We start from the raw sequence: 15,741 nt of genomic DNA, 5'->3' as shown, positions 1-15,741 counted from the left end.
ATTGTGTCTTTTTGTTGCAGATTTTTTAGCTCTTTTGTCCAACTTGATTTTGTCAGGAGAGATTCTGATTAAGTGATTTCTTGATTGAACAGGTCTGTCGGTAATCAGGATTGGGTATGATCAGTGAAAATTAACCAACAATTGTGATGAGCCACAATGAATTCATGATTTAAAGGGGGGGGGATTACTTTTTCACACATGGCCAGGTAACTGATTTTTTTCCCCCTTCATAAATTAAATCAGTCTTTTAAGTTCACTTGGTTTATATTCGACTATTTACATTTGTTTTGTGATCTTAAACAAATTAGGGAAACTATACGTTCGACCCCTGCAACAGTATAACATAGTGGTGGTAGTGTGATGGTCTTGGGCTGCTTTTCCTTTCTGGACCTGGACAACTTGCTGTAATTGACAGAACCATGATTTCTGCTCTTTAACAGTAAATCCTGAAGGAGAATGTTCATCCATCAGTTTGTGACCTCAAGCTGAAGCGCACTTGTGCTCTGCAGCAGGATAACAAGTCAAGTCAGCTTCTGAATGTCTTAAAAAAACATAATTAAGGTTTTTGAGTGGCCTAATTAATATCCAGACTTGAATCCGATCAAAATGAAGTGGCATGACTTTAAAAAGACCGTTCATGCTCGAAAACCCTAAATTTTTGCTGAATTCAAACAATTCTGCAAGGAAGAGGGGGCCAAAATACCCCCAAATTTCTTACTAAATATACTTCCAAAGGTGCTATTGACCTGAAAATTTCACCAGATGTTGGGAACAACCCAAGTTATCCACACACATAAAGAAAGTGGAACAAATAAGCCCAGAAATTAAGTTGTGTGTAAAAATTTGAAATGACACAGGAAAAAGTATTGAACACATGAAGAAAGAGGAGTTGCAAAAAGGCATGGAAAGCCAAGGCGACACCTAAAATCCAGCAATCCAGCCCCTTGTCTGTACAAATGAATATCAAATGGTTCAATCCTAATTGATGGCGTACAAAAAGGTCTCATTGCCAGGTTGAGTCAAGACACATCTCATGATGGGTAAGAGCAGAGAGCTCTCTCAAGACCATCGCAAACTAATTGTTGCAAAACATAACGATGGCACAGGTTACGCATATCTAAGCTTCTGAACATTCCAGTGAGCACGGTTGTGGCCATAATACGCAAGCGGAAAGCCAGTCATACCCTCATGAATTTGCCTTGATGAGGTGCTCCTTGCAAGGTTTCTGACAGAGGAGTGCAAAGAATAATTATAAGAGTTGTGCAAGAGACAAGGACCACCTAGGGAGAGCTTCAAAAAGACCAGGAATTAGCAGGTACTGTTCTCACTAGGAAAACTGTGAGTAATGTACACCACCGCCATGGCCTGTATGCATGCTCACTACGCAAGACCCCTTTGCTGGGGGAAAAAAAGCATGTCAAAGTTCGTTGAAAGTTTCCTCAACAATATTTGGACAAGGCAGTTAAATACTGGGAGAATATAGTCTGGTCGGATGAGAGCAAAATTGAACTGTTTGGATGCCATAATGCACACCACGTTTGGAAAAGAAACGGCACTGCACATCACTCTAAAAACACCATACCAAAAGGTAGGCGGTGGGAACATGAGAGTGTGGGGCTGCTTTTCAGCAAATGATACTGGTAAACTTCACATTATTGAAGGAAGGATGAATGTACCGAGACATGCTTGACAAATCTGCTGCCATCTACGAGGATGATGAAAATGAAACGAGGGTGGGCATTTCAGCTAATGATCCAAAAACATACTGCCAAGGAAACTCTCAATTGGTTTCAAAGAATAAAAATAAAGCTGCTCGAATGGCCCAGCCAATCACCTGACTTGAACTTGAATTACTTTTTCGGCGAGGGCTAGGTAACTTTGAATAGTTATTTTATTTTATTTTTTATTAATAAATGAAATCACCATTTAAAAACAGCATTTTACGTTAAGTTGGGTTATATTTGTCTATTTACATTTGTTTGATTATCTTAAAGTGGGGAAACTATGCAAAATTCTAAGAATTTGAGAAAGGGCCCAATACTTTTTCACAGTCCTGTAGTGTCTTACCGTGACATGCCGCCTCTCCGCCAAGGTGTTGAGAGGGCCAACTTTAAAATAAAATCTTACTATACTACTACCTTGGACATAAATTCCATTTGAGGCTTTTATTTTGGAAGTTGGCCACGGAGCGCAGTGAAGCCCTTAATGTAGCCTTAACCATACTTTCGTCCCCTGGTGGCTGGCTGACGACTAATGCGGGCACTGCTGCATAGAAATGCTTCATTTGCAGCAGTGCCCCCATTTTAAATGTGAAAGAAATCACTGACGATCAGGTTCATTTATTGATGGGAGGCAAAATCACGATCATGATTAAAATTCGATGAATTTTGCAGCCCTACGTTCAAGCCTGATAAAATAGTATGTACACGATACCATGATGACAGGTGTCTACCGTGAAACAGCCAACAGTGCACATCAAAGTCCGCCTGTGTCACACAATGCCACCATGCACCATACAGAAACTGTGCCTGTGTCATCCTTTTATCAAACATCTTGGATGCATTTGTGATTCATTCAATACAAAATTGAGCTGACGAAACCCCTTTATATACTGTATGCCGAAATGAATTTACAAGTACTTCTGTGGGATGACGTGGCTGTCTTCTTTCCTCAACGAGGCATTTCAACGATCGTTTTTTTTTCTTCTTAAAGCTTTTTAAAATGTTTCGCTGTTACTATCTTCACTCGTTATTGTCTAAAATACATCCAGACTTTCACAATAGGCAAAAATTACACTGCAGAATACATAAAAATTAATTGAGGCGATATCTGCGCCTTCTGCACTTGACGTGTCCAAAATGTGGTCGGGCTAAAATCTGGCTGAAATTCAACTATTTCATCAGAATATTCTCCTCAAATTACTACTGAGTCTATTTTGGGTGGATTTTTTTTTTTCTTCTGCAGACATAATTTGTAAGTCCAGAACAATGGAATAAGTGCCAGTGTTCACGGTATCAGAGTCCCTTTAAATCTCACCTTACTTTCAACTGTGCATGTGGAATCAAGCTTCTCCTTTCACCTTGGGGAATAAAGTGAATTAAAACACGTTTTCATAAACTGCACATATTTTATTGCAACTGTGTTGATAGAATAAAGACTAAATAAAAATCTTTGTCAACATGGAATCATTTTGCGTTGCTGTCGCTGAGCTTGCTCAGCAGCAACATAAAATCTTCTCATAGCGCTTGTCACATTATTGCTGTTATGTACAGTATATTGGTGTTTTTTTAAAATGTGAGAATATCCACCTGCATGTCCATATTGCCTCCTCACATTATCCCCCTAGAAATATTCAGAATAAGATGAAAGATGAGCAAATGTCGCTTTCACTTTGTCAAACCATGCATGTCTGTTTTGCTTCGGCTTCAACTTTAGCAGCTAGAAAGGAATTCTTGCATGTCACATTAGTTGGATTCAATTTTGATCATATTATGACTCACTGGACGATGTTATGTTGAAGAATATTCTTCTGGTACAGAATGACCCTCACACATTTATGTGATAGAATCACATTTTCGACACACAGACAGAGCCACACAGATCGGTTTATGATTAGCTGTGATTGCCTGCTATCAGAATTGATTTGTGTTAGTGCAGAGCATGGGGCTTTACTGATGCTGGCATTTTCACACTGTTATTTTTTGCTGTTCTATTGATTTAAACAAATGTAGTCATTTGAAACGCATATAAGACACAGGCAATTGTTAGACAAATGAAGTAAACTTTTTTTTTTTTTTTTTTTTTTTTTTTTTATATATATACAGCTAACATTCCTCTTGTTTGTTCTGACCAAATTGCCAGCATTTACCAGTGTGCACATACTGATTTGTCATTTCTGTCCTTGCCTCAGTGACTTCTTGGTTAAAGTGGTGGAAGTGTCAGACAGCAGCCAACAAAAAACCCTGCGGGGCCATGAAGCCCCTGTGCTCAGTGTCACCTTTGACCCGAAAGGTGACTTTCTGGTGGGTACATTTACACTACAGTGCATTTAATTTGATTATACAGGAAAACAAATTTGAAATTCTTAAACTGAACATAGTAGCTAAAGTGGCACAACAAAATACATCTACCAGTTCCTTTAAAGTGCATCTCTAGATTTTTTTCTATTGCACTTTACCTCAACTTGCCACACCTGTCCTCACCACACTTCCACTAGTAAAATCAGGTATTTTAAATTTTCATGAAAAGAAAACTTTAGGGACCATGTTTGGTCCAAGTGGCCCTTGTAAATCCTCGCTTGTTGACTTGGGCCCTTTAAGACAATACGTGAAGACAACAGTCTTGGGTTTGAAAATGGACAGTTAAATTGAATCGTCAAATTGGTGCAGTAGTGAAATCCAGTTTACTCTATGTTAGGCAGCTGGCAAAGGTTCAACCCTTTCTTGCACAAGAGCGTTTAGAAAACACTAATCCATGCCTTTATTACATTTTGGCTGGATTGTAATGCACTTTTATTTTGAAGTCAGCCCGTCCTTCCTGAAGCATCTCTAGTTAGCTCAAAATGCTGCTGCTCGTCTACTAACTGGACTACGTTAGAGGGACCACATAACTCCGATCCTGACCTCTCTCCACTGGTTGGCTGTGCAGTTTAGAATACATTTTAAGATTCTTTTATTAGTTTTTAAATTTCTCAATGGTATTTTCCCCCTTACTATCTATTTTTAAAACCCGTGTGAAAACCCATTTTTACTCTTTGGCTTTTAATGTGGCTTAAGCCTTAGCATCCATTACTGTTTTTATTGTTCTTTTTGTTTTGTTTATTTTAAAGTTTTTATTATCCATCCATTCATCCATTTTCTACCGCTTATCCGAGGTCGGGTCGCAGGGGCAATAGCTTTAGCATGGACGCCCATACTTCCCTCCCCCCAGCCACTTCATCCATCTCTTCCGGGGGTATCCCGAGGCCAGCCGAAGGATGTAGTCGGGGTCTCCTCCCGGTGGGACATGCCCGGAACACCTCATCAGGGAGGCGTCCGGGAAGCATCCGAATCAGATGCCCCAGCCACCTCATCTGCATCCGCATCACTGCAGACGCTGCACCGATCCGCCTGTCGATCTCCCATTCCATTCTTCCCTCACTTGTGAAAAAGACCCCAAGATACTTGAACTCCTCCACTTGGGGCAGGATCTCATCCCCGACCCGGAGAGGGCACGCCACCCTTTTCCAACTGACAGATTTGGAGGTGCTGATTCTCATCCCAGCCGCTTCACACTCAGCTGCGAACTGCTCCAGTGAGAGTTGGAGGTCACGGCTTGATGAAGCCAACAGAACCACATCATCTGCAAAAAGCAGAGATGCAATACTGAGGCCACCAAACCGAAACCCCTCTACGCCTCGGCTGCACATAGGAATTCTGTCCATAAGTTATGAACAGAATCGGTGACAAAGGGCAGCCTTGGCGGAGTCCAACCCTCACTGGAAACGAGTCCGATAGCTCCGGTCGCCGCCTGAGCAATGGAGGCGCGGAACATGGTCCACTCGGACTCAATGTTCCCCACCGGAACATGAGCAAAAGTCTGTCAGAGGTGGGAGTTGAAACTCCTTCTGACAGGGGATTCCGCCAGACGTTCCCAGCAGACCCTCACAATACGTTTGGGCCTGCCACGTCGGACCAGCATCTTCCCCTGCCGCGGTCCCCCCGAAACACCGCTCAGGTTCTGTTTCGAGGGGACCGTTCCTCCCAATCACGCCCTTCCAGGTCTCTCTGTCATTGCCCACGTGAGCATTGAAGTCCCCCAGCAGAACAATTGAGTCCCCAGCGGGAGCGCTCTCCAGCACCCTCTCCAAGGACTCCAAAAAGGTTGGGTACTCTGAGTTGCTGTTTGGTACATAGGCACAAACAACAGTCAGGACCCGTCCCCCCACCCGAAGGCGGAGGGAGGCTAACCTCTCGTCCACCGGGGTGAAACCAAACGTACAGCCGGGGAGCAATAAGTATACCCACACCTGCTCGGCGTGGAAGAGATTCCAACCCCTCTCGAGAGGACTGGTACCGGAGCCCAAGCTGTGGGTGGAGGCGAGTCCGACTATATCTAGTCTGAACTTCTCGACCTCACACACCAGCTTGGGCTCCTTCCGTGCCAGAGAGGTGACATTCCACGTCCTGAGAGCCAGCTTCTGTAGCCGGTGATCGGATCGCCAAGGTCCCTGCCTTCGGCCACCGCCCAGCTCGCACTGCACCTGACCCCTATGGCCCCTCCTACAGGTGGTGAGCCCATGTGAAGGGGGACCCACGTTACCCTTTCGGACTGTGCCCGGCCGGGCCCCATGGGTGCAGGCGCTCGCCTATGAGCCCCACCTCCAGGCCTGGCTCCAGAAGGGGGCCCCGGTGACCCGCGTCCGGGCAAGGGAAACCTGAGTCCATTTTTTGTCGTCACCATAAGGGGTCTTTGAGCCTTGCTTTGTCTGGTCCCTCACCTAGGACCTGTTTGCCATGGATGACCCCGCCAGGGGCATAAAGCCCCAGACAACTTAGCTCCTAGGATCATTGGGACACACAAAACCCTCCACCAAGATAAGGTGACGGCTCAAGGAAGGGAGTCTTTATTATTATTATTTATTTGAGGCGGCACGGTGGCCAACTGGTTAGAGCGTCAGCCTCACTGTTCTGAGGACCCGGGTTCAGTCCCCGGCCCCGCCTGTGTGGAGTTTGCATGTTCTCCCCGTGCCTGCGTGGGTTTTCTCTGGGCACTCCGGTTTCCTCCCACATCCCAAAAACATGCATTAATTGGAGACTCTAAATTGCCTGTAGGCATGATTGTGAGTGCGAATGGTTGTTTGTTTCTATGTGCCCTGAGATTGGCTGGCAACCACTTCAGGGTGTCCTGCCTGATGACAGCTGGGATAGGCTCCAGCACGCCTGCGACCCGAGTGAGGAGAAGCGGTTCAAAAAATGGATGGATGGATTATTTATTTGAAGTTTGATTCTTATACAGCACTTTGTTTTCAGCTGTGGTTTAAATATAAAGTGCTTTATAAATCATGTTGAGTGAGTAGCTCTGGACACTGTTGTGTCACACTCCACAATCCTCACTCCACTTCAACAAAATTGGCTCCATGCGGGGAAGTAAATACAAGAGACCTTGGTTCTCCCTCGTTGTTTAACGTTTCTTATTCCTCAACCGATGCCTTCCGCGCAACATGTTTTTTGCAGTTGGATCACATGTCAGAGGGGGTTGAAGTGCTTCTGTGGTATGAAAACTCCTTTTTGCACAAAACCACACTTATTTATGCTTCCATCGGATATATATATATTTTTAATACCATCAGTCCTAGCAACGCTGTTTCATCCAATTCCTCCATTTTGGTAGACAAGGTTTGAAGTGTGCGTCAATGTCATCGGTATACTAGGAAATTGTGCACTGACACGGGTACTGTGTTTTTTGGAACACAAAATGCGATTCAAATGTTGTTGTTTTTTTTAAACTAATTAATTAGATTATAATGTGATTGTGTTATAGTCCCACCCCTAGTTATTACATAATGCACTGTTATTACATATTGTGGTGCTACAGGGCCCTAAGCAGACTTTGATCTACAGCCTCCCACCACTACCACGGCATCACCTCTGCTTGACGAGTACCTAAATGTTACAACTGTTCATGGATTGTGGGATTTTAATGTTTTAGCCAGTTTTCATTTCTTTAATAATTAATGTGCATGTGTTGATAAAGAAAAAGTCACGCTTTAAGCAGCCGCTTAGTTAGCTTGTACCTTAGGTCAGCTTTGTCCACAACAGTTAGAGTGGTGAATATGATAGACCCAATTTACTGTATGTGTATTTAGTGGATCTGGATCATTATACCAAACGCTTCTTTCGACAGGCGTCTGCCAGCTGTGATGGCTCAGTCGTTGTGTGGAATATTGAGGAGCAGGTCTGTTATAGCCAAACACTTGTCTGCATACTGTAATGTTGTTTCATATTGTGCATGGTCTGTCTGATTGGATTTTGTGCATCAATTCAGGCTCAGGTGATCAGCTGGCCTTTGCTGCAGAAGACCAATGATGTCAGCAATGCAAAATCATTGTGTCGCCTGGCTTGGCAACCTCACACAGCAAAGGTTAAGATGACAAATTGTTCACTTTGTCTTGTTGTTATTGCTTATCTAATTGATGTATGCACAATATCTCTCATTAGTTTTTGGCAGTTCCTGTGTATACCAAGGTTTACCTGTATGAGAGAGGGTCCTGGGATCATGTGAGCACGCTGTCTGATGATCTGCTGACTCAGGTGAGTTTCACATACAGTGGCTGTTTTTGTTGTTTTCATAGTTTGTATTATGGCTCAAAGACCCCTTATGATGATGACAAAAAAATGGACTCAGGTTTCCCTTGCCCGGACGCGGGCCCTTCCTATGGGCTCACCACCTGTGGGAGGGGCCATACGGGTCGGGTCCTGTGTGAGCTGGGCGGTGGCCGAAGGCGAGGACCTTGGCGATCCGATCCCCGGCTACAGAAGCTGGCTCTAGGGACGTGGAATGTCACCTCTCTGGCAGGGAAGGAGCCCGAGCTAGTGTGTGAGGTCAAGAAGTTCCGACTCTCTTCCACTCTGGAGTTACCCATGGTGAGAGGCGCCGAGCAGGTGTGGTATACTTATTGCTCCCCGGCTCGGCGCCTGTAGGTTGGGGTTCACCCCGGTGGACGAGAAGGTAGCCTCCCTCCGCCTTCGGGTGGGGGGGACGGGTCCTGACTGTTGTTTGTGCCTATGCACCAAACAGCAGTTCAGAGTACCCTTTTTGGAGTCCTTGGAGGGGGTGGTGGAGAGCGCTACCGCTGGGGACTCCATCGTTCTGCTGGGGGACTTCAGTGCTCACGTGGGCAATGACAGTGAGACCTGGAAGGGCGTGTTTGGGAGCATCGGCCCCCCCCCGATCAGGACCCGAGCGGTGTTCTGTTATTGGTTTTCTGTGCTCATCACGGATTGTCCATAACGAACACCATGTTCAAGCATAAGGGTTTCCGCACGTGCACTTGGCACCAGGAAACCCTAGGTCGCAGTTCGATGATCGATGGGGGGGAACATGCCAGTCCGACGTGGCCGGCCCAAAACGTATTGAGAGGGTCTACTGGGAACGTCTGGCCTGAATCCCCTGTCAGAAGTAGTTTCAACTCCCTACTCCGACAGAACTTTGCTCATGTTCCGGGGGAGGCGGGGGACATAGACTCCGAGTGGACCATGTTCCGCGCCTCCATTGCTGAGGCGGCCAACCGGAGCTGTGGCCATAAGGTGATTGTTGCCTGTCGTGGCGGCAATCCCCGAACCCGTTGGTGGACACCAACGGTGAGGGGTGCCGTCAAGCTGAAGAAGGAGTCCTATCGGGCCTTTTTGGCCTGTGGGACTCTTGAGGCAGCAGATGGGTACCGGCTGGCCAATCGGAATGCAACTTTGGTGGTTGCTGAAGCAAAAACTCGGGCATGGGAGGAGTTCGGTGAGGCCATGGAGAAAGACTTCCGGACGGCTTCGAGGAAATTCTGGTCCACCATCCGACATCTCAGGAGGGGGAAGCAGTGCACCATCAACACTGTGTAGAGTGGGGATGAGGCGCGGCTGACCTCGACTCGGGACGTTGTGAGCCAGTGGGGAGAATACTTCGAAGACCTCCTCAATTGCACCGACACGCCTTCCCATGAGGAAGCAGAGTCTGGGTTCTCTGAGGCGGGCTGTCCTATCTCTGGGGTTGAGGTCACCGAGGTGGTTAAAAAGCTCCTCGGTGGCAAGGCCCCGGGGGTGGATGAGATTCGCCCGGAGTTCCTCAAGGCCTCAAGAGTTCCTCAAGGCTCTGGATGTTGTAGGGCTGTCATGTTTAACACGCCTCTGCAACATTGCGTGGACATCGGGGACAGTGCCTCTGGATTGGCAGACTGGGGTGGTGGTCCCCCTTTTTAAGATCGGGGACAGTGCCTCTGGATTGGCAGACTGGGGTGGTGGTCCCCCTTTTTAAGAAGGGGGGACCAGAGAGTGTGTTCCAACTACAGGGGGATCACACTCCTCAGCCTCCCTGGTAAGGTCTTAGTCAGCGGTGCTGGAGAGGAGGGTCCGTCGGGAAGTTGAATCTCAGATTCAGGAGGAGCAGTGTGGTTTTCGTCCTGGCCATGGAACAGTGGACCAGCTCTACACCCTTGGCAGAGTCCTCGAGGGTGCATGGGAGTTCGCCCAACCAGTCTACATGTGTTTTGTGGACTTGGAGAAGGCGTCCGATCGTGTCCCTCGCGGGGTCCTGTGGGGGGTGCTTCGGGAATATGGGGTACCGAACCCCTTGATACGGGCTGTTCGGTCCCTGTACAACCGGAGTCAGAGTTTGGTCTGCATGTCCGGCAGTAAGTCGGACTCGTTTCCGGTGAGGGTTGGACTCCGCAAAGGCTGCCCTTTGTCACCAATTCTGTTCATAACTTTTATGGACAGAATTTATAGGCGCATCCGAGGCGTAGAGGGGTCTGGTTTGGTAGCCTCAGTGTTGCATCTCTGCCTTTTGCAGATGATGTGATTCTGTTGGTTTCATCAAGCCGTGACCTCCAACTCTCACTAGCAGTTCGCAGGTGAGTGTGAAATGGCTGGGATGAGAATCAGCATCTCCAAATCTGAGACTATGGTCCTCAGTCGGAAAAGGGTGGCGTGCCCTCTCCAGGTCGGGGATGTGATCCTGCCCCAAGTGGAGGAGTTCAAGTATCTTGGGGTCTTGTTCACGAGTGAGGGAAGAATGGAACGGGATATCGACAGGCGGATCGGTGCAGCGTCTGCAGTGATGCAGACTTTGTATCGATCCGTTGTGGTAAAGAAGGAGCTAAGCCGAAAGGTGAAGCTCTCGATTTACCGGTCGATCTACGTTCCTACCCTCATCTATGGTCACGAGCCGTGGGTCGTGACCGAAAGAACAAGATCCTGGATACAAGCGGCTGAAATGAGTTTCCTCCGCAGGGTGTCCGGGCTCTCCCTTAGAGAGAGGGTGAGAAGCTCGGTCTTCCGGGAGGATCTCAGAGTAGAACCGCTGCTCCTCCACATCGAGAGGAGCCAGACAAGGTGGCTGGGGCATCTGATTCGGATGCCTCTCGGACGCCTCCCTGGTGAGGTGTTCCGGGCACGTCCCACTGGGAGGAGACCCCGGGGATGACCCAGGACACGCTGGAGAGACTACATCCTTCGGCTGGCCTGGGAACGCCTTGGGATCCCCCGGGAAGAGCTGGATGAAGTGGCTGGGGAGAGGGAAGTCTGGGCGTCCCTGCTAAAGCTTCTGCCCCCGCGACCCGACCTCGGGTAAGCGGTTGAAAATGGATGGATGGCTGGATGGATAGTTTGTATCTTTAACAATGTTTTTATGATTGGAGTTTTAATTTGCAGTGCTGTACAACTGCACTGCTTTATATTGGTGTTAAAAGTAATATTAGAGAGGGCTCGAGAGTACCAAGCAGTATTTTAAGAGATGGCAATATAGTATAACTAAATGGTTTCCTTGTTAATCATATTGGAAAACTACTGTATAAAATGGAGGAGTTGGCAAATGGCTTCAATAAGTTTTTTGTGAAAGATAGGCCCTGACCTGGCAAAAGGTATTCTAGACTTGGGACCATATGGTCAAACTTTGAGTACATTGATGGAGTGAAATCCATCCTCCATGTAGTGTGTATATATAACAATTTAGATATGCCACTGGTAATTGAAGGGATTTTTTATTTTATTTTTTTTATAAGCTATTGACCTCAATCGGTAATTTATCATTAAAGACTGGTATATTTCCAAACTAAATGAAAATATCTAATATAATTATGTCGTACCAAAATACAGACCAGTTCCATTACTACCACAATTCTCCAAACTATTCAATCATAGGTTAGATTTATTCGTTCTTAAATACAATTTACCCTCTGACGATAAATATGGTTGCAGAACTAACAGATTAACACTGTGTGCTAATAATTGAATCAGCAGAAGAAATAACAGATGCAAGAAACAATAAAAAACTTGCAATTGGAATATTAATTTACCTCAAAATAATAATTAAAAACAAAAGCATTCAACACTCATGAATCGTGACATACTATTCACGAAGTTAGAGGAAATTGTTATCAGAGTCATTGCATTGGAAAGGTTTCGAAGGTGTTTGGAAAGATGATAACTATATGAAGCTTCATAATCACTATGTAGGTATATACGTGTGTGTTCTCCTTCGTTCCCCTGGGGTGCGTTTCAAGAGAAACGGCGCGAATGTTACAACTTACTGTAATTTCTTGTGTATAATGCGCATTTTACCCCCCAAAATGTTTTCAAAAGTCAATAGTGCGCATTATACATATGTATAGGACAGGGGTGTCAAACTCATGTCGTGGGCTACATTGTACTTGGAGTTTCCCTCAGAGGGCCGTTATAACTAGGTTTTAAATCAGAAGGCAAGGATAATAGTCTGTTCAACTATTGTTCAAGTTACTGTAAAAAGGGGTTTGGTAACAAAAACAAATGCTTGCAATATCTTTGGATATTATTTGTTACTTATGCCAATTCGAAATTTTGTACAGATTTTAAAAAGAATCATGGAAGTTGATATACATGAAATCGTGTGTATGATTTCCTTTCTCGGGCCACACAAAATTATGTGGCGGGCCGTATCTGGCCCCAGGCCTTGAGTATGACACCTGTGGTATAGGAGAAAATGAAAAAGACTTTCACATTTTATAAATGTATGCCCCAATCTACAGGTTATGAAAAAGCTGTACACGTTCATTCCAATATGCCACTGCCGCCGAGAGGTTATGAAAAGTTGTACACTTTCATTCTATTATGCCACCTCCTGGTCATGAAAAAGGTGTCGCCTACACTTTCATTCCAATATGACAGGGGTACATATGACTGCATATATGTACAATTTACATACCGAGGCATAATTTGTGAATTATTTTTTTTTAAATCCGACTGATGACTGAACAACAATCATCATGAATTTCTTTATGGTTATGTATTGTTTAATGATAATGCTTTTCTGAAATGCTTGACAGTTTAATTTGAATCCCATTAAAATAAAATTAAATGTGTTTCGCCTGGTCAATGTTTTCTTTAAAAATTGTACACATCTTTCAAATTCTGCCTCGGTAATCAAACATGAGCACAACTGTGTGTTTTCTCATTTACTAAATAAAAGTAGGCTGTGAATTTCAAAATAAGTAAATAAATAAAAAAAATATTGTTCAAAGAAAGTGCTTAACTTCAGAATCATTCTTTGAAAAAACTAACAAAATACAGATAATACTTTGTTTTGATCATATGGGTAGAAGCAAAATAATGCATTGTAAAAATGCATTATACATAGGCTGAAGGGTTTTCCAGAATTTTTTTTTCAACTGGGGGTGCGTATAATACATGGGTGCGCATTTTACACGGGAAAGTACGGTACGCTGTTTAGTTAGTATAAAAATGTGGTACCACGCCGTTGATTAGCTTACTGCTAGACAAAACAATGAAAAACCTTATGGATCAATCTTTTTCTGAAAATGTTGCCACATTTATGTAAAGAATTTGTTTTTGATTGGCCAATATCTTGACTCGGAACACACGCAGAACACAATGGGATGTTTAATATAGAGAAAATTACTGTAAACTACAGGGGACTTTGGGGACAAATGCAGAGGGACTTGACTACAGAAATCAAAAGCAAGCATACGTAACATGACAGAATATAGCGTGAATTGCTGAACTCGAGATGAGCGTGAATGAATTGAAGCATGTTGAGAGACAATAACGACGGGAGTCGTGTGAGATCGCTCACTTAACCCCAAGTTACTATGCACCAATTTGTACTTTCAAGTAATCACTGCAATGTTTTACTCCTGATCGTAGATCACATGGCCCTGGGATAGTCTTTTCTCAGTTGTCTCAGGAGGAAAGGAGGTAGGTTTAGTTGAGGAAGATGATGTACAAATAGGAAAAACAGAGGACAATGAAAATAAAGTTGTTGTTCAGGCGGGTGTGCTTATAACCGTGTTTGGACTGGTTGGCAGACACGCTCTTGCACTAGACTGCGAACGTAACTTGTTGGAATGTCAGGAGTGTCTCTCATGGGCCACTGCAAACAAGTCCCGGCTGGGGTAAAAAAAAACAGAAGCAGCATCGCCGGCTTCTCATCAAACAGAGCTTTCGTCGTGGTCCGGACTTCGCGCGCCACATGGTGACAAACAAAGGAAAAAGGGGGCGCGAGGCAAAAGGAGCGAGGAGAGTGCAGGGGGTGAGCAGGAGGCGAAAGAGATGAAGATGAGAGAGAATGAGAAGAAAGGATGTAGAGGGTTTTGTACTTCTGAGTCAGAGAAGGAGACCACGCCCATCGACTCTGGTTTCCATGTTAAATTTCATTGTATATGTGTGAGTCATGCCCTAAGCACGGGTTGAAACTCAGCACATTTTCAAATAAATGATTCCCAACTTTGAAACTGTCTCACGCAGAGATCAAGTATACAAAATGATTGTTTCACCTTTAGTTGTGGCAAATCAAGTACTTATTATTCAATACATAATTTCGTACTGTTTGGCTTCAAACCCAGTGGTTCAGTTCTTCTCAAGTAGTCTCGTAGTCAGACCTGCAGAAGCAACACATTAATGACGTAGAAATCAAGGTATACATTTAGAATATTCATGTAGGTTTGTTTGTTTGGTGCAAAGGTGGGATTTCTTCAATGTTATTTTATTGGCCACTCCCACCACATGGTACAGAATCACGAGGAGTCCAACTGGAAGTGTCTTTGGTCACCACTGAGGGGGTGTTCATGTTCCATTAATGAGGAGTAAGTGATCATGTTACATTAATGACACCGGATGAGAAACATGTCCTCTCGGTGAAACGGGACGCCTGTTACTGCGTTTGCTGACCGGTATCTGGAGAGCTGATAAAAGGTCTGTTGTATTGTTCAACAGTCATCAATCAATTCCTTCCCCCAGTCACGTCGTGGGGGTCACGAGCAGATTTGCAGACCTTCTGGGTCATCCTGCATGTCTCCACAGTGTAATCTTTGTCCTTAGGTTTCACGATGGGGAAAGACCGAGCTTTATCTAGTTAAGTGTCAATATGACTTGACACAGACATAGTCTTTTCCAAAGAAATAGGTCAGTCTTTGTGGTCATGTGGTGGTCGGATATTCATTAGAACTACTTGGCATGTTTGAACATTACTTGAGGTATCCCCCAGGGTTCAGTATTGGGGCCCAAGCTTTATCATCGACAATTGTAATGTACCTGAATCGTTAAATCTGGTACTTTTTTGGGTACTTTTTGCTGAACAGTTGTTCTTGAGTTAATGATACAAGACAACTCAAGCAAACTATTGAAAGGAATTTGAACATGCTATAAATGTTGTTTCACAACAATAAACTATCATTAGATGTAAATCCAATAATACATATGTAATGTAGAACTTACAAAATACACGGGCATAATAAAACTAAATGGGATTAAACTTAAAAGTGTGCAAGATAGGTCATAAATGAGAAGATTAGCTGGAGGCCACATGTTAAGCATGTTCTGATTAATCTAAACTAGCAAGAAACATTGCTATCATTAACAAAGAAAGACCAGACCATAAACCACTCCACACTGTTCTCTAGTTCTTCTACCATATATATGGTATTGTGCTTAGGTTTGGGTGGAAAAAAACTACAAGAACTTCTAATAGTCATGAATCACCCTACACAAAAGAGCAATAAGGACC

At 44.6% G+C, this 15,741-nt stretch overlaps 1 protein-coding gene across 6 annotated transcripts in view; it reads left to right on the top strand.

Moving 5' to 3' along the window:
- wdhd1 (WD repeat and HMG-box DNA binding protein 1) overlaps positions 1 to 15,741 on the top strand; it is a 113,500-nt gene that overhangs the window by 13,461 nt on the left and 84,298 nt on the right. For 5 of the 6 annotated variants that reach the window (XM_061704018.1, XM_061704052.1, XM_061704044.1 and 2 more), the window contains exons 5-8: positions 3,911 to 4,022; positions 7,885 to 7,935; positions 8,026 to 8,121; positions 8,199 to 8,291. In XM_061704018.1, coding sequence (XP_061560002.1) covers positions 3,911 to 4,022; positions 7,885 to 7,935; positions 8,026 to 8,121; positions 8,199 to 8,291 — 352 coding nt within the window. The remainder of the gene's footprint in view (positions 1 to 3,910; positions 4,023 to 7,884; positions 7,936 to 8,025; positions 8,122 to 8,198; positions 8,292 to 15,741) is intronic. The other variant, XM_061704027.1, reaches the window with a different exon arrangement.

Source organism: Phycodurus eques, chromosome 2, assembly GCF_024500275.1.
Source record: "Phycodurus eques isolate BA_2022a chromosome 2, UOR_Pequ_1.1, whole genome shotgun sequence".
Classification (NCBI taxonomy): Eukaryota; Metazoa; Chordata; class Actinopteri; order Syngnathiformes; family Syngnathidae; genus Phycodurus; species Phycodurus eques.
This window is presented reverse-complemented; position numbering and strand designations above follow the sequence as displayed.